General features: G+C 42.3%; 1 protein-coding gene across 5 annotated transcripts in view; it reads right to left on the bottom strand.

The window, feature by feature from the left end:
- Positions 1-15,627: 15,627 nt before the first annotated feature.
- The window catches only part of LOC140494157 (cell adhesion molecule 1-like), a 392,277-nt gene continuing 381,830 nt past the window's right edge, over positions 15,628-26,074 (bottom strand). For all 5 annotated transcript variants that reach the window (XM_072593228.1, XM_072593230.1, XM_072593231.1 and 2 more), the window contains 2 exons: positions 23,906-24,034; positions 15,628-18,357 (listed from right to left, as the gene is read on the bottom strand). In XM_072593228.1, the coding sequence (XP_072449329.1) occupies positions 18,239-18,357; positions 23,906-24,034 (248 nt within the window). In that variant the 3' untranslated portion in view covers positions 15,628-18,238. The remainder of the gene's footprint in view (positions 18,358-23,905; positions 24,035-26,074) is intronic.

Here is a 26,074-nt window from a genome sequence, read left to right as displayed (position 1 = left end):
CAAGATACAATGTAGCATGTGTTCCAGCAGTTAGTGTAGCTGGTTGCCTGGAGACAAAAAACAAAGTCAAATTTGGAAAATCAGTTTAAATTGTACCCCCAAAAATACCAAATTCCAATTAAGTTTGAATAGAGTATATTGGCAATATTAAAAACCAATGAAACAATCCGATGCTTTGGTATATAAGACCGGGGAAAATTGAACAGTTGGGAGAGAACTGCCACAAGATTACCAGATGTAGATTGCTAGTCAGAACTCTTTGAGAGGTTCCTGTCTAGAGAAGGAACTTGCACTGAGAAAAACATTGACACCGACCTGGAGAGCAAATCTACAAAAAAAAAGGTTTGACTGCTAGCTGGTTTTGAAACTTGAATTTTTCAGTAAATCTTAAATCGGAGGTTTTATTGGACTAGAATTATAGAAGGGAAAGTAAAAGATAGGTTAGAGAAAGGGGTTGTTAGTTAATTATTCTCTATTATACTTTAAGAAATAAAGTTATTATAGTTTTTACTTTAGATAGTTCTTGGCCTCTTGAATTTTCACAGATTACTGCACAGGGTAAATCATTTTTGTGTTGCTGGTTTAAATTAAGCAGGAGGGTTTACCCCATGTCATAACAGTTGATACCACTTGTCACCATATTACATAATACTTTAGAATTGTGCCTACTTTGTAAATGTTAAATATGAACGAACTATCCAGGATCCTGAGGAGTTTTGTCAGGGCAGATGCAGACGGAATATTTTCTCTTATAGGACTATCTAGAACTAGACCTCCAGAGTTCTGAAGAAGTGTTCAGGACTCGAAATGTCAACTCTGCTCTCTCTGCACAGTTACTGCCAGACTTGCTGAGTTTCTCTAGCACTTTCTGTTTTTAATCCAACCAATCCTAAACATTGCACCTACCTGACTCCTTGCTTCCTGTACACCTGGCACCTTTACCCTCTTGGCATTTACCCACCTGGCACCTGACCACCCTTAATGCCTACAAATGGCATTCTAACCCTTACCTGCTTTGCACTTTGTATCCTCCTGCTCGTAGTTTAATTGTTCACTTCATTCAAGACTGGATATGGCTGGACTGCAAGCTCTGATCTGTAGGTTGTGGGATCACTTCACTTTCTCTTGCTGCTTGTGCTGTTTGGTACCTTCACCAGGTTGACACCTCATTTGTAAGTTATGCCTGGTGCTGCTCATGGCATCCCCTCCTGCACTCCTCATCAAACCAAGGGATATGCCAGGCCATGAGGGTGCAGCTTGTATTCGACTGTGTTGCTGCTGAAGACCCACTGCACCGAATGGATGCCCAGTCTTGAGTCGCTACATCTGTTCAAAGTGTCCCATTTCGCATGGTGATAGTGCCACACAACACATTGGAGGTTATTCTCAATGTGAAGACAGGATTTCATTCCCACAAGAACTGGGTGGTGGTCACTTTTACTGACGCCGTCATGGACCGATGCATCTGAGGAATACAAATTGATGAGGATGAGGCAAAGTATTTTTTTTGCCTCTTGTTGGTTCCTTCACCACCTGCCCTAGACCCAGTCTAGCAGCCATGAATTTTTGAATCAGTCAGTACATTCAGTAACAGCGAAAGTGAGGACTGAACATACTGGAGATCAGAGCCAAGAGTGTAGAGCTGGAAAAGCACAGCAAGTCAGGCGCCAACATCAACATCTGTTAAGTACAACAAACTTTCATATATCCACCTCAATAATCAGCATTCTTTGAACATTCTGAAGCTTCCCCTGGCCTCTGGAACTGCCTGGACGCCATCAGCCATGAGGCCGTGCCAACCATCATCACCGCAGCGACTGCCGGCCAGAATACAGCCACCACGATTGCTACCAGATCTGACGCCGCTGAGACCAACGCAAAGCCCAACCCGAACAACAATTCTGCCCTCTCTCTCTTGCCACTGCCACAGCCACTTCCGCCCCCACGATATCACCAACGCCACGCGTTTCGCCACTTCCGCCCCCGCAGCTGCTGTCGTCGCAACCACTTCTGCCCCCACTGATGCCACTCACCTGTACACCGCCAACACCCCCCCCACAGGTCACCATTCCTGCCCCCCCAGAGCCCTGGGATGAGCATCACTTCCGTAACTGATGCCATCCCAGTCCCCCCACTACCATGCCCACTCCAGTTTTAGTCTCCGCCCCCACTCCCAGCTTCAGTCTACATTAGGTCCTAGGACCTAGCTCCCAGCCCTGCTGAGTTTTCACCTTCTCCCCTAGATCTCCCCCTCACTGAGGATGAACAATCAGTCTTTATCTTCATCCCCCTCCGTCCACGCATCAACGAATTCAGTACGCGTTGTGACATTGAACACTTCTTCCGCCGCCTCCGAGTTTACATTTTCAATCAAGACTCCAGCCCACCTTCCGAGAATCCCTTTGCCCACTTCCAACACACCCCATCCACCTGAATACCCCATGTCGGTCTGTTACTCACCCTTGACCTCTTTATTTCCAACTGCCGCTGAGACATTGAACTGTCCACCCCCCTCCCCCACTCCAACCTCTTAACCTCACAACACGCAGCCCTCCACTCCCTCTGCTGCAATCCCAACCTCACCAGCAATGGGGGTGCTATGGCAGTTTGGCGCACTGACCTCTACACCGCTGAAGCCAGGTGCCAACTTGAAGACACCTCCTCCTACTGCCCCTCGACCTCAACCCCACCTCTCATCACCAAACCATCACCTTCTAGACCCGTACACAACCTCATCACCTCAGGGGATCTCACACCCACAGCTTCCAACCCCAGCTCAGGAAACCTGCACCGCCTGGTTCTACCTCTTACCCAAGATCCCCAAACCTGACTACTCCAGCCGACCCATTGTTTCAGCCTGCTCCTGTCTCACCGAATTCAGCTCCACAGACCTCGATACTGTCCTATCCTCCTGGTCCAGGAACTTCCCACATACCTTCGGGACACCACCCATGCCCTCCACCTCCTCCAAGACTTCCGTTTCCCTGGTCTACAAATCCTCATCTTCACCATGGACATCCAGTCCCACTACACCTCTTCCACCACGGTCAGGGCCTCCAAGCCCTCCGTTTTGTCCTCTCCTGACAGCCCTTCCACTGACACTTTTATTCATTTGGCTGAACTGGTCCTCACAATTTCTCCTTCAAATTCTCCCACTTCCTCAGATGAAAGGGGTAGCTATGGGCACCCACATGGGCCCCAGCTATGCCTGCCTCTTTGTCAGCTACATGGAACAGACTATCTTCCACAGTTTCACCGGCACTACTCTCCATCTTTCCCTCTGCTACATTGATGATTGCATCAGTTCCACCTTGTGCTCCTTCATCAGTTCAACTTCACCAATACATTCCACCCCGACCTTAAATTCACTTGCACTATCTCTGCCACCTCTCTCCCCTTCCTGGACCTATCCATCTTCATCAATGATGACTGTCACATCACTGACATTTTCTACAAATCCACCGACTCCCACTGCTACCTGGATTACACCTCCTTCCACCCTGCCTCCTGCAAAAATGCTATCCCTTATTCCCAATTCCTCTGCCTCAGCTGCATCTGCTCCCAGGAGGACCTGTTCCACCACAGAACACACCAGATGGCCTCCTTCTTTAAAGACTGCAATTTCACCTCCCACGTGGTTGATGATGCCCTCCAGTGCATGTCCTGCACCTCTGCCCTTGAACCCCATCCTTCCAACCGCAACAAGGACAGAACCCCCCCCCAGTCCTCAGTTCCACTCCACCAACCTCCATATACATTGCATCATCCTCCGCCATTTCTGCCACCTACAAACAGACCCCACCACCAGAGACATATGTCCCTCCCCACCTCATCAGCATTCCATAAAGACCATTCCCTCCACGACTACCCCATCAGGTCCACCCCCTACCCCCCCATTCATCCCACCCTCTCCTCCCGGCACCTTCCCTTGCCATCACAGGAATTGCAAAACCTGCACCCACAGCTCCCCCTCACCTCTGTCTAAGGTTGCAAAGGAGCCTTCCAAATCCATCAAAGTTGCACCTGCGCTTCCATGCATGTTATTTACTGCATCTGGTGCTCTCGATGTGGTCTCCTCTACATGGGGGAGACTGGATACCTACTTGCAGTGCGCTTCAGAGAACATCGCCGGGAAACCCGCACCAATCAACCCCACCGCCCCGTGGCCGAATACTTCAACTCCCTCTCCCACTCTGCTGAGGACATGCAGGTCCTGGGCCTCCTCCATCACTACTCCCTTACCAACTGATGCCTAGAGGAAGACTGCCTCATCTTCCAACCTCATGGCATCAATGTGGATTTCATCAGTTTCCTCATTTCCCCTCCTCCAAGTTCCAACCTTCCAGCTCAGCACTGCCTTCATGATCTATCCCATCTGTTCATCTTCCTTCCCACTTATCCAGTCCACCCTCCTCTATGACCTATCATGTTTACCGCCCCCCCCATCCACCTATTGCACTCTTAGCTACCTTCCTCCCAATCTCACCCCCTCCCTCTCCGAGGCTTCCAGTTTCATTCCTGAAGGGCTTTTGCCTGAAACATTGATGTTCCTGATTCTCTGATGTTACCTGACCTGCTGTGTTTTTCCAGCACCACACTCTTGACCCTCATTCAGTAATGGTCCTGCCAGGTCATGCTTGGTGTGGTGGGGAAGGTCTATGTGATACCCATGTTTGACTTGACAGCACGAGATTTTTGAGGTTCGAAGTCAATATTGAGGCCTCCCAGAACATCACCCTCCTGATTATAAACCATTGTACCAGCACCTCTGCTGCGTCTGTCCTGCAGGTGAGACATTCCCACTGATGGCAGTGGTGGTGTCTGGAACATTGTAAAGTATGATTCTGTGAGTATGACGCTGGCAGGCTGTTGCTTGACTTATCTGTGAGGAAGCTCTCCTAATTTTGGCATGGGTCCCTAGATGTTGGCAAGGAGGATTTTGCAGAGTTGACAGCATTGTGTTTGCTAATGCTGTTTCTGGGGCCTTGGTCGATGACAGGTGGTTCATCTGGTATCATTCATATTTTGAGATGTTTTAGCAGCTGATACAACTGAATGATTTGCTAAACGACTTCAAGGTGAGGATAAGAGTCACTGCTGCGGGTCAGGGGTCACAGACTTGCTGGACTAGGTATGGATAGCAGCTTTCTTCCTTAATTGGCATTAATGGACTTTTATGACAATGGCTTCTTAGACATCATTAGACTTTTAATAGAAGATTTTTATTGAATTCCAGTTCCATCCTCTACAGCAGTGGAATTTGAACTCATGTCGCCAGAATGTGACTTGGGTTCTTGGATTATTAGTCTAATAACAATGTCACTTCAACTCCTTAATAATTCACATCACCGTTCCTTAGAACAAAGGAGAAGCTGTAGGCCATTGGACAAGCAGAAACTACCCCACCAATGTGATCATGTCTAATCATTTACTTCAATACCTTTTTCTCCACACTAACCTCATTCCCCTTGAAGTCACTGGTATTTAGATACTTATACATGTTGATCATGTCAACTCTGTGTTTTTCATCACTTTAAGCATAGCAGTCATGCTGACAAACCATATCCCTGTGCGCACACAAAATCTAACAGCAAGGCTAACTTTTAAACATTTGAAAAATAACAGTGCACCCAAATATCACATATTGGGAGTGTGGTTTACAGCAATTCCAAGTTATCACAAACCTCTTTGAGTTCTGTGAAGAATAGGTAGGTGTGATTCACCTTTACAAATTTACTGGGCCACACTTTCTCCAGCAGTTTTTTTTCAAATCAGCATTAGATTAAGTCATTAAATATCCATCGAATTGCCAACAGAATGACTCTCTTCAAAGCAACCTTTCAAGTTCTGATATCTCATTTCTTTAGGCAAGAAATTTCAAAGGAGTCAGCCCTGAGCTGTAAAGTGAGCCAATGAATTATTCAGAGTTGTCTATGAATTGCTTTGGGTTATTCTGATGATCAAAAAATACTTCATCAACCTAACTTTGTTCTTTCTCTCTATCATTACAAGCTATCAATGCTGTAGAACCCTGCTTTCATCCTCCTCAGGCCAGTAACATGCCAGTGCCAATGTCTTTCAAGGATGAAAAACCTTTGCTAGTAACCAATTCATGGACACTGATGGAAAACTAAAATCGGTGAACTATCAAGGGCAACTCCTCAAGAGTCATACAGCATGAAAACAGACCCTTTGGTCCAACCAGTCTGTGCTGACCATAATTCCAAAATAAACTAGCCCCATCTGACTGCACTTGGCCCATATCCCTCCAAACATTTCTTAATCTTGTACTTATCCAAATGTCCTTTAAACATTGTAACTGTACCCACATCCACCACTTCCTCTGCAAGTTCATTCCACACACGAACCACTCCCTGTGTAAAAATATGTATTTTTAAAATCTTTTTTCCTCCCACCTTAAAAAATGACCCCTAATCATGAAATCCCTCATCTGAGAGAAAATACACCTGCCATTCACCTTATCCATGAACTCCATGATTTTAAAAACCTCTACAGGGTCATCCCCCAACGTCCTACGCTCCAGTGAAAGATGTCCCAGCCTGTCCAGCCTCTCCTTGTAACACAAACCCAAATGATTTAAAAGATTCTTTGGCTTTGATGGCCAGAGTAAATGTTAAAGGTGCACATCTTGGAATTCCTTAAGACCATAAGATGTCAAATCAGAAATAAACCTTACATCCCATCGATTCTGCTCCACCACTGAATGAAATCATTACTGATCTGATAATCCTTAACTCCATTTTCCAGCCTATCCCCATAACCTTTGATGATTAAAAGTCTAGCCAGCCTTAAATATACTTAATAACAGTCTCCACAGCCCTCTGTGGCAAACAATTCTGCAGATTCGAAGAGCTTGGCGCTGGAAAAGCACAGCCAGTCAGGCAGCAGGAGAGTCACGTTTCAGGCATAAACCCTTCATCAGGAATGCCAGAAGCTTTATGCATGAAATGTTGACACTCCTGCTCTTCAGATGCTGCCTTAACTGGCTGTGCTTTTCCAGCGCCAAGCTCTTCAAATCTGATATCCAGTACCTGCAGTCCTCACTTTCTCTGAATTCCACAGATTCACTACCCTCAGAGCAATAATTCCTACTCATGCCTATCTGAAATGGGAGGCCCTTTGCTCAGAGATTATTTCCTTTTGCCCGAGATTCTCCCACAAGGGGAAACAACCATTCTGCATCTACTCTGTCAAGACCCTTAAGTTAAGAATTACGCAACACCAGGTTATAGTCCAAGTTTATTTGGATTCACTAGCTTTCAAAGCACTGCTCCTTCCTCAGGTAGTTAGAGTCATAGAGGTGTACAGCACGGAAACGGACCCTTTAGTCCAAATTATCTATGCTGACCAGATATCTTAACTCAACCTAGTCCCACCTGCCAGCACCCGGCCCATATCCCTCCAAACCCTCCCTATTCATATACCCATCCAGATGCCTTTTAAATGTTGTAATTGTACCAGCCTCCACCACTTCCTCTGACAGCTCATTCCATACAAGTACCACCCTCTGCATGAACAAGTTGCCCCTTAGGTCTCTTTTCTATCTTTCCCCCTCACCCTAAACTGATGCCCTCTAGTTCTCTGCCCTTTTGTTGCTTCCCTTACGCCTTGTCCTTGCAATGGTTCCTTCATCTGTTTCTTTGCCAATTATTAATCTCTGCATCTTCTCTTTGACCCCTTGCCCATAGAGACCACCAAGAATTCTTCCACTGCTAAAGTAAAAACGACCATGTGGAGGGAGTACAAAGGTCACCTGATCAAAAGAAGAATGGACTTGGAACATGGTACTTGAAGCAATATTAGCATCCAGGGTCAGAAAGCTGGGAGCAGGTTTAGGCCTACTCCATTCTAAATCATGGATGATCTTTGACCTCAAAATCAATTTTGCCACATTATCCCTATATCCACTGTTGTAATTAGTGACTAGAAATCTACTGATTTGTATCTTAAATATTCTCAATGACACATTCCACAACTAACCAAGGTGTAGATAATTCCAAAAGTTCACCATCCCCCGAGTTAAGAAATGTCTTCTCATCTCAATCCTTGTGGTTTGTACCATATTCGGAGACTGTGCGCCTTCATCTTGGAACTCCTCTCCAGGGGAAAAAATAGCCTTTCTTCATTGACCTTGCCCATTCCTCTAAGAATTTTCTAAGTTTCAATGCGATCACCTCCCATTCTTCTAGACTCCAGAGAATGCAGCCTCAATCTTCCAATAGCTCCATACAGGACAGGCCTGCCATCCCAGGAATTATTCTTGTAAACCTCTGGCAAACTCCTTTGCCCTTTTTTTTGGGGAGGAAGTAACTAAGAAGATAATACAATAAGCTTCAATCTGCAATTTGAGAGGGAGTGGGTACAATCTGAAGTGACAATATTTCAGTTGAATAAAGGGAAATATGGAGCTATGAGGGAGCAACTGGCCAAAGTTCAATGGTTTAATACCTTAACAGGGAAGACCGTGGAGGAACAATGGCAGATATTTCTGTGTATAATGCAGAAGATGCAGGATCAGTTCATTCCTAAAAGGAAGAAAGATCCCAGGAGGAGACATGGGCGGCCGTGGCTGACAAGGGAAGTAAAGAAACATATAAGGTTAAAAGAGAAAAAGTATAACTTAGCGAAGATAAGCGGGAAAACGGAGGACTGGGAAGCTTTTAAAGAACAACAGAGGATTAGTAAGAAGGAAATACGCAGAGAAAAAATGAGGTACGAAGGTAAACTGGCCAAGAATATAAAGGAGGATAGTAAAAGCTTTTTTAGGTATGTCCAAGGCAAAAAAATGGTTAGGACAAAAATTGGGCCCTTGAAGACAGAAGCAGGGGAATATATTACTGGGAACGAAGAAATGGCAGAGGAATTAAATGGGTACTTCAGATCTGTGTTCACTGGGGAAGACACAAGCAATCTCCCTGAGGTAACAGTGGCTGAAGGACCTGAACTTAAGGGAATTTCTATTTGCCAGGATTTGGTGTTGGAGAGACTGTTAGGTCTGAAGGTTGATAAGTCTCCGGGACCTGATGGCCTGCATCCCAGGGTACTGAAGGAGGTGGCTCGGGAAATCGTGGATGCGCTGGTGATTATTTTCCAGAGTTCAATAGAATCGGGGTCGGTTCCTGAGGATTGGAGGGCGGCTAATGTTGTGCCACTTTTTAAGAAGGGTGGGCGGGAGAAAGCAGGAAATTATAGACCAGTTAGTCTGACCTCAGTGGTGGGAAAGATGCTGGAGTCTATTATAAAGGATGAAATTACGGCACATCTGGATAATAGTAACAGGATAGGACAGAGTCAGCATGGATTTATGAAGGGGAAATCATGCTTGACTAATCTTCTTGAATTTTTTGAGGATGTAACTCGGAAGATGGACGAGGGAGATCCAGTGGATGTAGTGTACCTGGACTTTCAGAAAGCTTTTGATAAAGTCCCACATAAGAGGTTAGTGAGTAAAATTAGGGCGCACGGGATTGGGGGCAAAGTACTAGATTGGATAGAGAATTGGTTGGCTAATAGGAAACAAAGGGTAGTGATTAACGGCTCCATTTCAAAATGGCAGGCAGTGACCAGTGGGGTACCGCAGGGATCCGTGCTGGGACCGCAGCTTTTTACAATATATGTAAATGATATAGAAGATGGTATCAGCAATAACATTAGCAAATTTGCTGATGACACAAAGCTAGGTGGTAGGGTGAAATGTGATGAGGATGTTAGGGGATTACAGGGTGACCTGGACAAGTTAGGTGAGTGGGCAGATGCATGGCAGATGCAGTTTAATGTGGATAAATGTCTGGTTATCCACTTTGGTGGCAAGAACAGGAAGGCAGATTACTACCTCAATGGTATCAAATTAGGTAAAGGGGCTGTTCAGAGAGATCTGGGTGTTCTTGTCCACCAGTCAATGAAGGCAAGCATGCAGGTACAGCAGGTCGTGAAGAAGGCTAATAGCATGCTGGCCTTCATAACAAGAGGGATTGAGTATAGAAGCAAAGAGGTGCTTCTGCAGCTGTACAGGGCCCTGGTGAGACCACACCTGGAGTACTGTGTACAGTTCTGGTCTCCAAATTTGAGGAAAGACATTCTGGCTATTGAGGGAGTGCAGCGTAGGTTCACGAGGTCAATTCCTGGAATGGCAGGATTGCCTTACACGGAAAGACTGAAGCGACTGGGCTTGTATACCCTTGAGTTTAGAAGACTGAGAGGGGATCTGATTGAAACGTATAGGCTTATGAAAGGACTGGACACTCTGGCAGGAGGGAACATATTTCCGTTGATGGGGGAGTGCCGAACCAGAGGACACAACTTAAAAATACGGGGTAGACCATTTAGGACAGAGATGAGGAGAAACTACTTCACCCAGAGAGTGGTGGCTGTGTGGAATGCTCTGCCCCAGAGGGCAGTGGAGGCCCAGTCTCTGGATTCTTTTAAGAAAGAATTGGATAGAGCTCTTAAAGATAGTGGAGTCAAGGGGTATGGAGATAAGGCTGGAACAGGATACTAATTAGGAATGATCAGCCATGATCATATTGAATGGCGGTGCAGGCTCGAAGGGCAGAATGGCCTACTCCTGCATCTATTGTCTATTGTCTATTGTCAATAAGATTGAGGAGCAGGGCAGGAGACATTGTTCACTTGGACTTTAGTAAAGCCTTTGACAAGGCTCCACTTAGTAGACTAATTAGTAAGGTTAGATCACATGAGATTCAGGGTGAGCTTGCCAATTGGTTATAAAATTGGCTTAATAGCAGGATGCAGAGACTGATGGGAGAGGGTTGTTGTTCAGACTGAAAGCCTGTAACCAGTGGTGTTCTACATGGATCAGCCCTGGGCCAACTTTTGTTTGTTATTTATATAAATAACTTATTTAAGAATATCGAAGGCATGATTAGTGCATTTGCAGATGACTTCAGAATTGGTGGTATGGTGGACAGTGAAGAAGGTTATAGAAAGATTACAAAGAGATCTTGATCATTGGGCTGAAGAGTTGCAGATGAAGTTTAATTTGGATAAATGTGAGGTATTGCATTTTGGTAAAACAAACAAGGGAAGGTCTTATATAAGGCCTTGGGTAGTGTTTTAGAACAGAGAGATCTAGGGATTCAAGTCATAGAGACCCTTCGGTCCAACCCATCCATGTCGAACAGATATCCCAACCCAATCTAGTCCCACCTGCCAGCACCCAGCCCATATCCCTCCAAACCCTCCAAGTAAACAATGTCTCCTGCCCTGCCCTCCCCTCCTCAATCTTCTTAATTACTTCCTCAAAAAAAGGACAAAGGAGTGTCATTTGCCCTTATACCCATCCAAATGCCTCTTAAATGTTGCAATTGTACCAGCCTCCACCACTTCCTCTGGCAGCTCATTCCATACTCGTACCACCCTGTGTGTGAAAAAGTTGCCCTTAGGTCTCTTTTATATCTTTCCCCTCTCACCCTAAACCTATGTCCTCTAGTTCTAGACTTCCCTCACCCCAGGGAAAAGACTTTGCCTATTTACCCTGTCCATGCCCCTCATGATTTTGTAAACCTCTATAAGGTCACCCCTCAGCCTCTGATGCTCCGGGGAAAACAGCCCCAGCCTGTTCAGCCTCTCCCTATAGCTCAAATCCTCCAACCCTGGCAGCATCCTTGGAAATCTTTTCTGAACCCTTTCAAGTTTCACAATATCTTTCCCATAGGAAGGAGACCAGAATTGCATGCAATATTCCAACAGTGGCTGAACCAATGTCCTGTACAGCCGCAACATGACCTCCCAACGCCTGTACTCCATACACTGACCAACAAAAGAAAGCATACCAAACGCCTTCTTCACTATCCTATCTATCTGCGACTCCACTTTCAAGGAGCTATGAACCTGCATTCCAAAGTCTCTTTGTTCAGCAATACTTCCTAGGACCTTACCATTAAGTGTATAAGTCCTGCTAAGATTTGCTTTCCCAAAATGCAGCACCTCGCATTTATCTGAATTAAACTCCATCTACCACTTCTCAGCCCATTGGCCCATCTGGTCAAGATCCTGTTGTAATCTGAGGTAACCATCTTCACGGTCCACTGCACCTCCAATTTTGGTGTCATCTGCAAATTTACTAACTGTCCCTCTTATGCTCACATCCAAATCATTTATATAAATGATGAAAAGTAGTGGACCCAACACCGATCCTTGTGGTACTCCACTGGTCACAGACCTCCAGTCTGAAAAACAACCCTCCACCACCACTCTCTGTCTTCTACCTTTGAGCCAATTCTGTATCCATTCTTTGAAGTTTGCGTTACAGGTAGATTGGATGGTTAAGAAAGCATTTAGCACGCTTCATTGCTCAGACCTTTGGGTATAGGAGTTGGGACATTATGCTGAAATTGTACAAGATGTTGGTGAGGTCTCATCTAAAGTACAGTGCCCAGTCCTGGTCACTCCACTATAGGAAGGATATTATTAAGCTGGAGGGGTTCAGAGGAGATTTACCAGGATATTGCTGGGAACGGAGGGTTTGAGTTACAAAGAGAGGCTGGATAGGCCGGGACTTTTTTCACTGGAGCGTAGGAGGTTGAGGGTTGACCGTATAAAATCATGAGGGGTATAGATAAGGCGAATGGCAGTTGTCTTTTCCCTAGAGTTGCAAATTTCAAGACATTGGGACATATTTTTAAGGTGAGAGGAGAGAGACATTTTAAAAAACAGACATAGTAAAAAAGACATTCTATTAAACACAGAGTGGTTTGTGTGTGAGATGAACTTCCAGAAGTGGTGGATGCAGGTACAGTTACACCATTTAAAAGGCATTTGGGTACGTACATGAATAAGAAATGTTTGGAGAGATATGGACCAAGCAAAGTCAGATGGGACTAGTCTAGTTTGAGATTATGGTCAACATGGACTGAAAGGTCTGTTTCTGTGCTGTATGACTCGGAGGTATATTCTTCCGTCGCTAGGAGACCTAAACTGCGTGTAGTTCTCCAGCTGCAGTCTATCCTTTTCTATACAGGCATAAAGATGTCCTGCTTCAAATCCTTTTGTGATTGCTTTCCCAATTTGTTGTATATTCAGACCATAATTCCAAATGAGAGGACTGTGCACCTTTGAAGGAAACTTGCAGATGGATCTGCTGCCCTTGTCCTTTCCAAAAAGGATGTTAGCAAACTACTCATGGGGATAGCTCCACCTGGGACCAGTTTTCGAGATTCATTCATTTAAATCCCACTATAAACAGTGGGGTTTGAACTCATGGCCCAAAGGGATTAGACTGGGTTACTAAACAAGTGACATCCCACTATGCCATTGACTTTGTCCAAGAAATTGAAGACAAATATAATTTAAGCACAGATCTATGTAGTATGCAGATACTGTGGATGTAATGGCTTTTGACAAGAACAAACACATGCTGGAATTCTAACATATGATCTTTCACAATGAATTTGAAAGAAGGGGTAATTTATGCTTTGCTGTCCAACTTTGAATCAAGAATAGCAAATGGTATTTCAGCCAAATAGTGTAGAAGCACAAAATTATTTTCTATTTTTTATTTGGAGTAGCTCAGAGTTCTAATCTGTTTCAGATTGTCCCTTACCCAATGAGGGAAATCTCAAGCAATCTACACTAATGGCTTCACTAAGTGTTGAACCAGCAGTCTAACGTAAGACCATCCAGTGATCTGTGTATCACTATCTAATCACATACAAAATAAAACAAGAAAGTGATGGAAATACTCATCAACTCGAGTAGCATCTATATAGAGAATCAGAGTTGACATTTCAAGTTGAATATGATAATTCTTCAGGGTTCTGAAGAGTAAAATTTAACTCAATGTTGACCATTTTTCTCTCCTCAAATGCTCCAAGACCTTATATGAAGGTATGGCACTTTGCTTTTATTTTCAATTTTCAGCAATCTCAGTATACTTTTATTAAATTAATTTCAACTTGTTGTAAAGTTACCTCCAAAATGAAATTTGCAGCCTCAGGAAGATAGCTCTTGAAAGAATAGCAGCACCACCTAGTGACAGGAGGACAGGAATGAGGAAAGTGTGCCAAGCAGGCTAAGACCCAAGTCCCTCCTCCCTACCTTTTATCTTAGCCTGCTTGGCACACTTTTCTAATTCCTGAAGAAGGGCTCATGCCCGAAATGTCGATCCTCCTGCTCCTTGGATACTGCCTGATCTGCTGCGCTTTTCCAGCAACACATTTTCAGCTCCAAGGAAAATAACCCTAGCCTACCCAACCTACCATCAAAACTAAAATGTTCCAGTCCAGAAACATCCTTGTGAAGAACAGAAATTGCTGCAGAAATTCAGCTGCTTTATTTCAAACCTCCAGTACCCCCACGTCCTTTTAATATCCTTACGAATGTGCTCTGCATTCTCTGCAGTACAATATCAGTGCTATATGGGCACTGCTCTTGCTCAGTGCTGATCTGTAAATAATCAAGATCCCTATAACTTTAAACTCTGTTTTTAAATGCACAGCTCCTTTTCCAATTTTATTGACGATTTTCAAAAAATGTGAAGAGTTAAATCAAGGTGTCTCTGTGTCTCATTTAAAGAGATAGGGTGCCTTATGTTTGTTTGCTGCATACTCTTTATTGCTTTCCCATGACACTCAGCTTGGGAAGTTTAGCTGAATGCTTCAAGCAGAACCCTGAGTGAGCTGGTAGGTTACTGTATTGGGACTCTAACATGCAAGCTAATTTTTGATTGCTTTAACCTATCTGTGCCTCTTGCTCAGTTGTGACCCCCTTCCCACCTCCCCTCCTGGTCAGTTAAAGTGGCTCTTACTATATTTTGTTAAAATTTGGTCACCATGGATTAAATACCATTTCCTGATTTTTCAGATTGTTATATGGATCACGTAAAAGGTGATGGTGATGAGAACTTCATACTTGTTAGTAATGGTATATTGAAAGCACAAAAGTAATAGCTAACTGTCAATCACCTCATTACTGCCTGAGCTGCTGCTCTTGCCTAGATAACATCAGTGATTATACTTCAGAAATATTGCATTGGCTATTGCGTGCTTTGGAACAGCCAAAGGTGCTGCAAAAGCACAACTGACATTTCTGCCTGCACTGCAGCAACACTGCTCACAAAGGGCTTAAATAAATGAATATAAAAGTAAAGACTTCGTAACCTCGACCTATCTTCAAACAGCCACAAGGATGAAAAGAATGAGAGTGTGCAACATTTACAGAATCCCTACAGTGTAGAAACAGGCCCTTCGGTCCAACAAGTCCACTCCAACCCTCAGAAGAATATCCCACCCAAACCCACTCCCCATTACTCAACGTTTACCCTTGACTAATGCACCTAACATGCACATCCCTGAACACACTGGGCAATTCACCTCACCTGCACATCTTTGGACTGTGGGAGGAAACCAAAACACCCCGGAGGAAACCCACACAGACATAGGGAGAACGTGCAAACTCCACACAGAATCGAACCCAGGTCCCTGGCACCACGCCACCTGATGCTTTTCAAAAGCTGGGGTTTACACAAATTACAGCTTCACGCTGAACTCAGGGTTAAAAAATATCCAATTGCCCAATGCTGACATCCCTCATTTTGACTGATTCAAGAAGAAAATCACAGACAATAATCACACAACGGAAAACCAAAGCTTGGAACATTTAACTTTTTTTTATTAAGAAGACAAGAACGCTTCAGTAGTTTTTTGTAACTTTTTTTTCCTGTAAAAATGGCATACATGAACTGATACAAAAAAAATGGTGTGGGAACATATGAGAGATTCTATCAATACACAAAATTGCCCATGTACACCAGAAATAAGAGATGGTCTAAGCAAACAGCTTCAGTGCCTAAAGATCAAACCTATTGGGCATATAAACACAGCAAGAATCTTCAACTTCAATGCTTTTTTTTTATATAACCAATTTTGCACAATACTTGTTTCGCACGTGACAAAAACCCAATTCATTTGAACTAACTCTATACAAAGTAATACATTTTACAAGTAAAACAGTGCACTGCATTTGAAAAAAATAGAGGGTTCACACAAAAACATGTACAACTAAAACTGAATTTGCCACGTTTTTTTTCAATGTGTGGGGGGCATATTATTTGCATTCTGCCCGAGATGCAAAAGCCTATCAGAACACATATTCCTGAGACATGACAAATTTGTTCAATTTTTTTTTAATAGAAAGGCCTACTTCAGTAACACTGCTAACACTATAATACAATTTAAACTAACGGAGTGGGAGAAAATGACTCAAATGACTGAGAAACTATGTCAAACAGCAACGAGACACAGTAAATCACTTCTTGAGTATGTTATCACATTCCCTTCACTGTTATTGTGACCCTTTTACATTTGCAACTGTAGAGAGATCGGAGCATTGGTTATAACGTATATGTATCACAATACTTAAGCTGCTCAATTTGTTTTGTTATTTTCTTCAAACTCTACGAGGATGTTCAACAAGAATCCTTGAATGTAAAGCACAACGCTCCCCCATTGATAACATCCCTCCGTCCTTCTGTACTCAATTTTCTTCTCCCCTTGGAGACCCCTCAGTTAGCACAAGTTCCATTAGGAAGATTGAGGCCAACTCACCGTTACCATTCCTGTTCCATTTTCCTCTTAAAGGTATGATAGTGTTTCGCACTTTATAACGTTCATCCATTAAAAAAAATCTTAAAACAAACGAAAAATTTTAAAATAACCTTAAATGAACACTCTTCAGGTAAAGCTATGTCACGTCGGAATTGGGCCGTGTATCTTATTGGCAATCAGGAGAAGAAATTTTGCTTCCCATCAATAAGTTAATATTCATTAACCTCTACCTACAATTGAGCTCAACAGTTTAGCTGGTAATAATTTTAACAACTGCCTAAAAGTTTTACCTTCACGTCAGAACTGTGAAATGCCATTATCAGAATTTGCAAATAATTTCTTTACAATTTTCAACTAAAGCAGTAACGGGAGACTTGAACAGAATCTGATCTTCTCTGCAAAACAAAGAAACACTCATTGCAGAGAAGAAAATGCTTATGCTAAAACAAAAAGGTAATTTGTTTTAAGGCAGCTTCCACTTTTCTTTAAAGAGGCACTATCCCTTTTTGATGGCAAACACAGAATCAATGTAAAATGCAGGATACACACAGAACTTCCATTAAATACTACAGCCTCCTGTACAGTGTTTGATTAATTTTAATTAAATCTTTAAATAGAATACAAATAGCATTATACAATGGCACACGGACTAACCACTTGCATCATTGGCTTGATTAAAAAAAATACACTGCTCTTTAAAAACAGATCTATGCACACAGTCCATGTAAGCAGTGGTTGATTTGAAGAGATTCTCGAATATAAACCATGCACAATGAACAAAGGGATATGCCTTTTTAAATCATGCTAGTGTTTATGAGCCAAACTGTACTGCATGAATTCAGAACTTTAACATGTAACATTTAACGCTTGCTCTGGGCAGTGCTCATCTTGCCTCTTTTGGGGGTCGTGGGTGGGGAATAACTTCGCTGACAGGGAATCATGAATGTAGATAGCTTTCAAGTTTTTTTGGCAAACAAATTAGTGAGAAGTAAGGCCAATTGGGAAAGACTGATGAGATCTTTTAAAATAAGAGCTGTCTGGAACAAAGCTTGTTCGCACGGTGATAACTCAAAACTGTCCACTTGCTAAAAGGCACAGACCTCAGCTGTCAGGTCTGGTTAGGGTTGTTGTTGAAAGTTCTGTCAGTTGCCCAGAACACAGCCAGACAGTTTGAGGTATCCTACATCGCACAGTTTATATATAGAGAATGAAATTAGAGTCGATCTCGCCACAAGAAGCCTCACTTGCAGAAAAATGCTCGATCCATGTACCTCTGCTGAAATTGAACTGCCACACCAGCTCACCCCTCACAGACAGAGAGAGCGTGTTAACAAAATTACTTTTAAAGTGTAGAAATGAAAGGGAGCTTGTAAGTCCATGGAGCTTCCAAATGGCAATTCAAAGGCTGGAGCGTTTGCAGGGAAAACAAGGCACAGAGTTTTCTGCAAATGAGAGAACTAAACTAAGTCCAAGCCTGGCTTGGCATTTACAGAGGTGTCAAACTGTGGAACTCACTGGACTCATGAACATCGTTCCCCACCCTAACCCCTAACCCCACACACACGCACACACACACGCGCATCTCAATCGTGACCACCATGCTTAAAACCAACTGCATGTCTACAGTCAGACACCTCAGTGTAACCACACTCTATTTAGATGAAGTACTCTTTCTTTTCATCAGAATTGTTCTGTCCGCCCTCTGCATTAATAATGGCAGTGTCTGCATCTGCTGCATCATCCGCTCCTTTGGCTTCATGTGTGAAATATGTACCTGCAAAGATATCAGAAAGCCACCCATTAGCAACCCTTAGTTTAGGTTCCCTCTCCTTGTCCACAGTCACTGGTGACCACAATTATTCTTGGACTGCTAAAATCCAAAACAAAATGCTTGTGTACCACTCCATCCTTCTTACAGCAATGAGTGCTCAGTGTCCATGTGACCATGTGAGAAAGGAAAGATTTATATTTTGGTGTTCCTCTGTTATTGGGACAGGAATGACCAGTTTAACCTTGCATCTGGCACTGTGCACTTGTCTTTAATGATTGCTTCGTTCCTTCTTTGGGTCAAAACCCTGGAATTCCCTTCCTAATAGCAATGTGGGTCAACCAACAGCAGGTGGACTGCTGTGGTTCAAGGCGGCAGCTCAGCCCCATCTTCTCAAGGGCAACTAGGAACAGGAATTAATGCTGGCCAGCCAGCAACACCCACATCCCACCAATTAATTTAAAAAAAAAATGCAAAAGCGAGGAAGCCACTGGATGCCTGAACTGGGGAATATTTCAGAACTGTTTGAGAAATATAGCTCCAGGAATGTTAAAGTGAAGGTCTCACAGCTGCACCTCTTAAGGTGCACTCCTGTCAAGACTACTGGATTCTGCAGCAGAGGTACTCATTCAGACTCCAGTTTCTAGATTGCAATAGGGAATATAGTGTCAATGTGGACAAAATGTGTTTAGTATTTTCTTAAAAATTTACATGGTTTAATGTTAATTACTAAGAAATGTCCTTACAATATTTGAAAGCATAAGCAGTTGTTTGTTTTCAGTTCAGCCCAGAGTGACTATGCTGGGACAGGATATCTCTATGGGATATGCCCGTTCTTGGAGTGAGGTTTGATAGCAAGGCAATAAGATCAACACTGCATCTGGGATCAACAGTTTATCTTCTGACTTGTTGAGACCAAAGGATGTTGTTTGGATCTCAACTGATCATACAATCCCTACAATGTGAAAGCAGGCCCTTCAGCACAGCAAGTCCACACTGACCCTCTGGAGAGTATCCTACCCAGACCCATTCCCCTTTTACTCTACATTTATCTCTGACTAATGCACCTAACCTATACACCCCTGAACATTATGGGCAATTTAGTATGACCAATTCACCGAACCTGAAACATCTTTGGACTGTGGGAGAAAACCAGAGCACCTGGAGGAAACCCACACAGACACTCGGAGAATGTGCAAACTCCACACAGACAATCACCCGAGGCTGAAATCGAACCCAGGTCCCTGGCGCTGTGAGGTAGCAGTGCTAATCACTGAGTCCCATGCCATGATGGTACAACTGGATATGCCAAATCCAAGAATGAAGGTTGGCTTAAAAGATCACATTTTAAAAACATTGTTTAGTTAGTTAAAATAGCAGTTAGCCACTGCAATCATGTTCATATGAAGCTGTAGACTGTCTGACAACAAAACAGAATTTTATGACCAAACACAAAAAAAACTAACCAAGCTATCTGAATAAAAACAGAATGATCTTAAAGCATGGAAAATAGGCAATTCAGCTGATCAAGACTACTGCACTATTCAGCATGAACGCAGCCTCTGTCTCAAAACCATATTCCAGCTTTCTCTGTTTGCTTTGACACGTTTAGCTTCTAGAAACTATCCTAAATCTGTGACTTTGCCTTCACAACCTTCCATGGCAAAGAATTCTATGACTGAAGAAGTTTCTTCTTATCACAGTCTGAAATGGCCTACCACATATCATGAGACTGTGCTCCCTTGTTCTGAACCAAACCCACACATCCACCACCCCCAAAGCCCTCATCTCCCACCTCCACGACCCAGCCAGGGGTATCATCACCCCTGTATCCAGTCTGTCTGGGCTGTGTCAGAATCTTATATGTTTCAATTCGATCCCCTCTCATTCTTCTAAATTCTAAAGAATATAGGCCCATTTAAGCCAATCTTTCCTCATCTGACAAACTTGTCATCCCAGGAATCAGCATGGTGAGCCTTTGCACTCAGTTCATGGCAAATATATCTTTTCTGATGCAAGGAGACCAAAACTGCACACAATACTTCAGGTATGGAATGTCCAAGACCGTGGATAGCTGCAGTTAGAACTCCTAGTTTCTGTACTCAAACCTTCTTACAATGAAGGCCAAACTGGGCTTTTGCTTTCTTAACTGCTTGCTACACCTGCATGTTTCTCTCCAATGACAGTGAACAAGAGCACACACATCCTTTTGTACATTAACATCTCTCAATCTATCACCATTTCAATAATATCCCACCATTGTTTCTCCTAATAAAGTCGACAATTTCACACATTTATCTGCAATGCATTTACCCACACTCACTCAATTATATATAAATCACATTGAAGCCTGATTATTTCCTCCTCACTCTTACTCGCATCTAATTTTGCTGTGTTTGGTGTCAGCAAACGTGTGAATCCCTGGTTCAAATTGTGGATATATCTTGTGAATAAAATACAGAGCAAAACTACTAACTTGTTGCCTGATATTTTCTATTACAGAGACTTAAGTCCAAAGAAATTATATCCTTATCTCAACTCTTTCAAGTTCTGCTCTACTGACTGTGGAGACAATTTGGTGAGTCATTTCAAAATCTGCTGATATGAAAAATTTCACAGTCTGAGACTGTAGATTTTGTCAGTTTTAATAACCTGCAGTTTATTAACCAAACACCTCTGGTCTGAATAATTCACAAACAAAATCTTTCTGCTGAGGTGACTGATTCCCTCAATTGCCTTGAAAGTCTCGTCATAGAAGAGAAACAAAACAAAACTCTGGTGAATTCTAAACTGAATTAGAAGTAAAACTTGTTCATCCTAGATTTTGCTGAACTGAAAACAAAACTAAAGGCCTTTTACATTTATCCTGCCCACCATGAGGCCAACTGCATAAACATCTTACTATTAATGCCACAGGGGTCTGTGATCCCTTGCTTTCTGACAAATTCAGGATTAAGTAAATGTTTTGGAATGACGTTATTTTTAAAAAAAGACGTTTCTTCAAAGAAGTAATCAATATTCATCTGTTTCTCTTTTGAACTCCAATTCCAAAAATATTTATAACATATAAATTTCACATGCCTCATCACAATGGGGAAAGAAAAACAGGAAAAACAAGGGAGAAAATTATTCAAACAGGCACAAGGTGAGAAATAAAGAGGAGGAAAGAATGAGTAAATTGAGAGAAAACTTAGTTATATTTTAAAATCTCCAAGAACAGTTTACCTGGTAGGTGCGAGATTTCATAATCTTGCCTGGAATGATTGAGTAGCATTAAAGGAATACAAGTCTCATTACTAAAAGGCCCCTTAAGCTGTTAAGCACCAGCCTTCCATTGTAGCTGCTGATTCACTTAGATAATGTAGCAATGTTTGAATTTCATGGACAGGTTGCCTCCTTCATGAGGTTTGTGTCATATTGCACAGTATTGCAAATCATTTCATGTTCTTCAGAAGTTGAACAATTGCTACATTAATGATAATGTGCAAATTCAGCACACCAGTGATTTACCAGAAAATTCTGGGCTAATGTTAGTAGATTGTGAGGTAATGGTTAACTGGAATCCTGCTATTCCATGCAGATTGCTGGGTGATATGTTTCGAATGACTTTATACGTCATCAAGCAAGGAATTTACCTCAATGCCCTATCAGCAATGAGTGCACAGCAAAGGATAACCTTCTGCTGTTCTTCTCTTTCTTTTCAAGAAAAGGGATAAATTACAATTTAAGACTAACAAACTGTTGGAAAACACCTATTGCTTGAAGTTAAAGGAAATCACACAAATACTTCGGGTCCAATGATACATTAATACAGGGAATGTGCAACAAATGCAAAAGGAGATCAAGCATGGCTTTCCTGGGCTCCTGAACTGATGCACAGACAAAGTTTTACATTGAAGACAAACTGGTGCCTATGTTCATTTATCTGATATATTTAGTTCCAATTACTGCTTGACTTGTGCTGATTGAAACTGGTACACTCGCTGTCAGATTATAAGAATAATCTACAACTTATCTCAACAGAGCACAAAATTATATTTTCTTTCATAAAAGAAAATAAACCAAAGACTAACCACTGCTATATACCATCACTGGGATAGCAAACTTTCCCTCAGGGTGATGGATTTGTTAATTATACTTGCTTTTGCGATTATGGGAAATATCATTTTCCAGTCCTGTGGTTTATGACTAAATGTGGCCACACTTTGTCCATAATCTAAATGCAATGCAAACAGATTACATAGCTTGTATGTGGATTAACAAACCACAAAAGATACAGCATTTTTAACATCATCACATGCTCACTAAAATAAACTTTGAGCACCAAATTATGGACTTTATTCATTAGCTACTTTCTTGAACTTTATGGTATACACTATAGAGGTGTCAATGACTTAATAAAAGTTCTAAAGGGTTTGGGACATCTCATCTCTCTGGCCACCACCCAGGGACTATTCTAAAATATGCAAAAAGAAAGAAATGAATGAAAAAAAAGTCAGAGACTTAAGGTGTTGCAGAAATTTTACATCCACTTACGATTGCCACCCACTCTTTTACACTGGCCCATCAGGCATGTCTTAAGTGCAGTATCTGAAAATATCTGAAGAATTAAATGCTTCAGATTACTTTTGAAGGGGTTTGAATTAATTTTAGGGTCAGCAAAGCAAACTCATGCCTAAGTGCCAATTCTCCACCCGATCCTGTCACTTCCCTGCCACCTTATGGCATCTGGTATCACTTCAGAAGAAGTTTGCCAAAAATATCACACAACCCAACCTGGCTTTCCAGTGCACCAAACTGTCACAGTATTTCTCTTAAATATTTAATATTGCGATCCTTGACAGTTCCTCTTGTTGATATTATATAATGATGAAATCCAGGCAGGTGATACAACAGATCTGACGTCACACTATTCAAAGATATAAAGACTACATCCAAAAAAAAAGTATCAGACCTTGGAGATCAGAGAAGTGCTTTTTTAGATTAGATTCCCTACAGTATGGAAACAGGCCCTTAGGCCCAACAAGTCCACACCCACCCTCACACAGTCGCCTGGGGTTGGAATTGAATCTGGGTCCCTGGCGCTGTGAGGCAGCACTGAGTCACTAACCATTGAGTCACTGTGCCACCCCCAAATTACAGAATTCGACCTGGGGGATAGCTGATTGTTGTGGGCTCAGCCATTACGTTAATAACTGCACTGATGGTTAATGGGAATGGCGATTACATGGATGGGAAGTGAGTTGTCTTCCTGGGCTTCATTGACTGGAAATAGACAGGGACACCTGGAGGGCTGGTGCAAATATTAGTCAGCAACAATGCCCACTTTCTCCTTGTTTTCCATATTCTTTGATAAAAGTTGGCAGAGGAAATCATTGCCTGCATCTCTCATTAATATCACAATAGGCATTACAAATAAAATATTGCAAATTTTTGCAGAGTTTAGATACGCTACAGAAACAGTACAAGACAGTTTAGAATATTGTTTGTACTTTGTACACCGATTCTAAATATTCGGACAATGGCCGCACAGACAACCTCCTTCATGGCTTACCTTTGTGTCTTGCAAAATATCGGCCAAGTACAATCAGCAGGCACAGAATGGCAAATACAACCACAGCAACCACTCCCCCGATGACAGCATGGTCTACAGACCTTGGAACTTCTGTGCCTGCTCTAGAGTCTGTCAAATTGAAAGCAAAAAATTGTTGTCAGAAATATTTTTTTTACAGTGCCCATCGTGAAGTGACTGGGGCTCAGTAAAGAGGTCATTCAAAAATAACATTTCCTCCCTTAAAAACAAGAACATAAATCAGGCAGCAAATATACATTCTCATCCCCACTACCCCTTCCTTTCACTAGAACGATTTAGGCTTTAGATTTACAGTAACTGCTTTTAAAACAGTCCGGTGATGTTTGAAATTGACATGGTACTGCATTCCTTTTTTTTAAAAAATCGCTTTAGCTTGTGGAAGCTTATGAATAATTTTGTAGAGACTAAAGCAAAAATAAAACAGAAACACTTGAATCATTTATGAACGTTAACGGCTGATAACAAGAACATAGCCAATCATCATCGCCACAGATGATAACGCATGCATTTAACTGCTCGGCATTTGTCAACAGGGTTCTGACTAATGGCTGCTGTTGCCGTTCATTAACAGCATGAAACATGACCAAGTTGATGCTGTAAGTTAGAGAGGTTCAACTCAGTGTTGCTACAAGCTTTGCAGGACTGCGCATGGCACCTCCACAAAATGACTATTTGAATTGTTAAAAAAAAAACTCCAGCAGTGAACGTGCAGATAGAATTTCTTCCAGCCTCATGGTGGCCAACAGTAGTTTGAAGTATAGAACAGCAGAAGAAAATTCTACCAGTTAGAGGTGGGATCAATTTGAGGTGATGAATTAAAGAGTACTGGCACAGCATTTAGGCTGGCGGAGTGGTGATTAATAATCTATTAAATCAATCTCGTAACAATACTGCAACACTATGATAATCAGAATGCAAGGAAGCAATTTTTTTCAAAAAAAAAAGACACAAAATTCTCTCTTTCAAACCCAACTGGAAAGACAACATAAAGTATTGGACCATCCGGAAGATTTACTGCCTTTAAAATCATACCAGTAACAGCTCAGATAAAATATTCCAACTTTTAAATCATTTTTAGTTCATACCAAGTAAGCTGCCATCTAAATCTCTCAGTATGTAATACTACTTGGTCAATAAATCTGTCTTGGTCCCAGCGCTAAAGGGAGTGAAAGATATTAATTTAACCCATATATAAAATGTGCAAGTATTCATCAGTTAATTTTAAAGAAGATTTATATTGATCTCCCTGAAGATAACAGAAAATCCTTTCAAGGCTGACTACTGTGTATAATAATGTTGGAAGTTTATTGATCAGGTGTAGAGAAGTGTGACAACTAAAGGTGATGCTGCAGCTCAGTGAAGAGGACATCAGATTCATCACTTTGCTGTAGAATTTATACCTTCCACGTTCTATCAATTTACTATCTAAACTAATGGTAATTGATTTCAGTGTACTAACCTTTGGCCTGCTGGAAATTTTTTCAAATGGACAGATGAAAGCCTGATAGAGCAGGCTAAGGGTTAAAATTGGAAAGATGACTGGCAAGCACATTCACTGAAAATTGATGGGACTTACTGCTTTGCTTGGGTGTTTGGATGCTTAGTGGTCAGAAAGCTGAACAAAACCGTAATGAGATGATGGCAATCAAAGTTGAATTGCTACCTCAACTTGGAGAACCTTTATTTTCCAGAAGGGCCAATGTCCTATATACCAACCTCACTCAGACACACACACTTCTGCCTTCCTGTGGTCTACTCATCAATCACTTATGTAGTTCTTGGCTTGGCTGCTAGCTAATGAAGTTCAGAGATGGAAAAGTTAACAGGGACTGGAGCAACAACTTTCACGTCAGATTGGTTTAGTCAGAGCAAAGTCACTGAGCCAGAAAGATTCCAAGTTCAAGCTTACTGTGCAGTTGAGTACATAATCTAAGCTGACGTTTCAGTGTAGCACTAAGGGAGCAGCACTTTTTTTTAAGTGATATCGAACAGAGGCTCCTCTGTTTGTTCACTTGGTTACATTCAATGGCAGTATGGGAGGAACATAGATACGCTCTTAGTGCCTGACTCCAGAAAAAAAGACTAATTAGCCATTTTTCGGATTTATCTTCGGTTCCGAATTGATGACGC

Source organism: Chiloscyllium punctatum, chromosome 23 (assembly GCF_047496795.1).
Source record: "Chiloscyllium punctatum isolate Juve2018m chromosome 23, sChiPun1.3, whole genome shotgun sequence".
Taxonomy (NCBI): domain Eukaryota; kingdom Metazoa; phylum Chordata; class Chondrichthyes; order Orectolobiformes; family Hemiscylliidae; genus Chiloscyllium; species Chiloscyllium punctatum.
The sequence above is the reverse complement of the archived record's forward strand: the minus strand, read 5'-3'. Positions and strand labels throughout refer to the sequence as shown.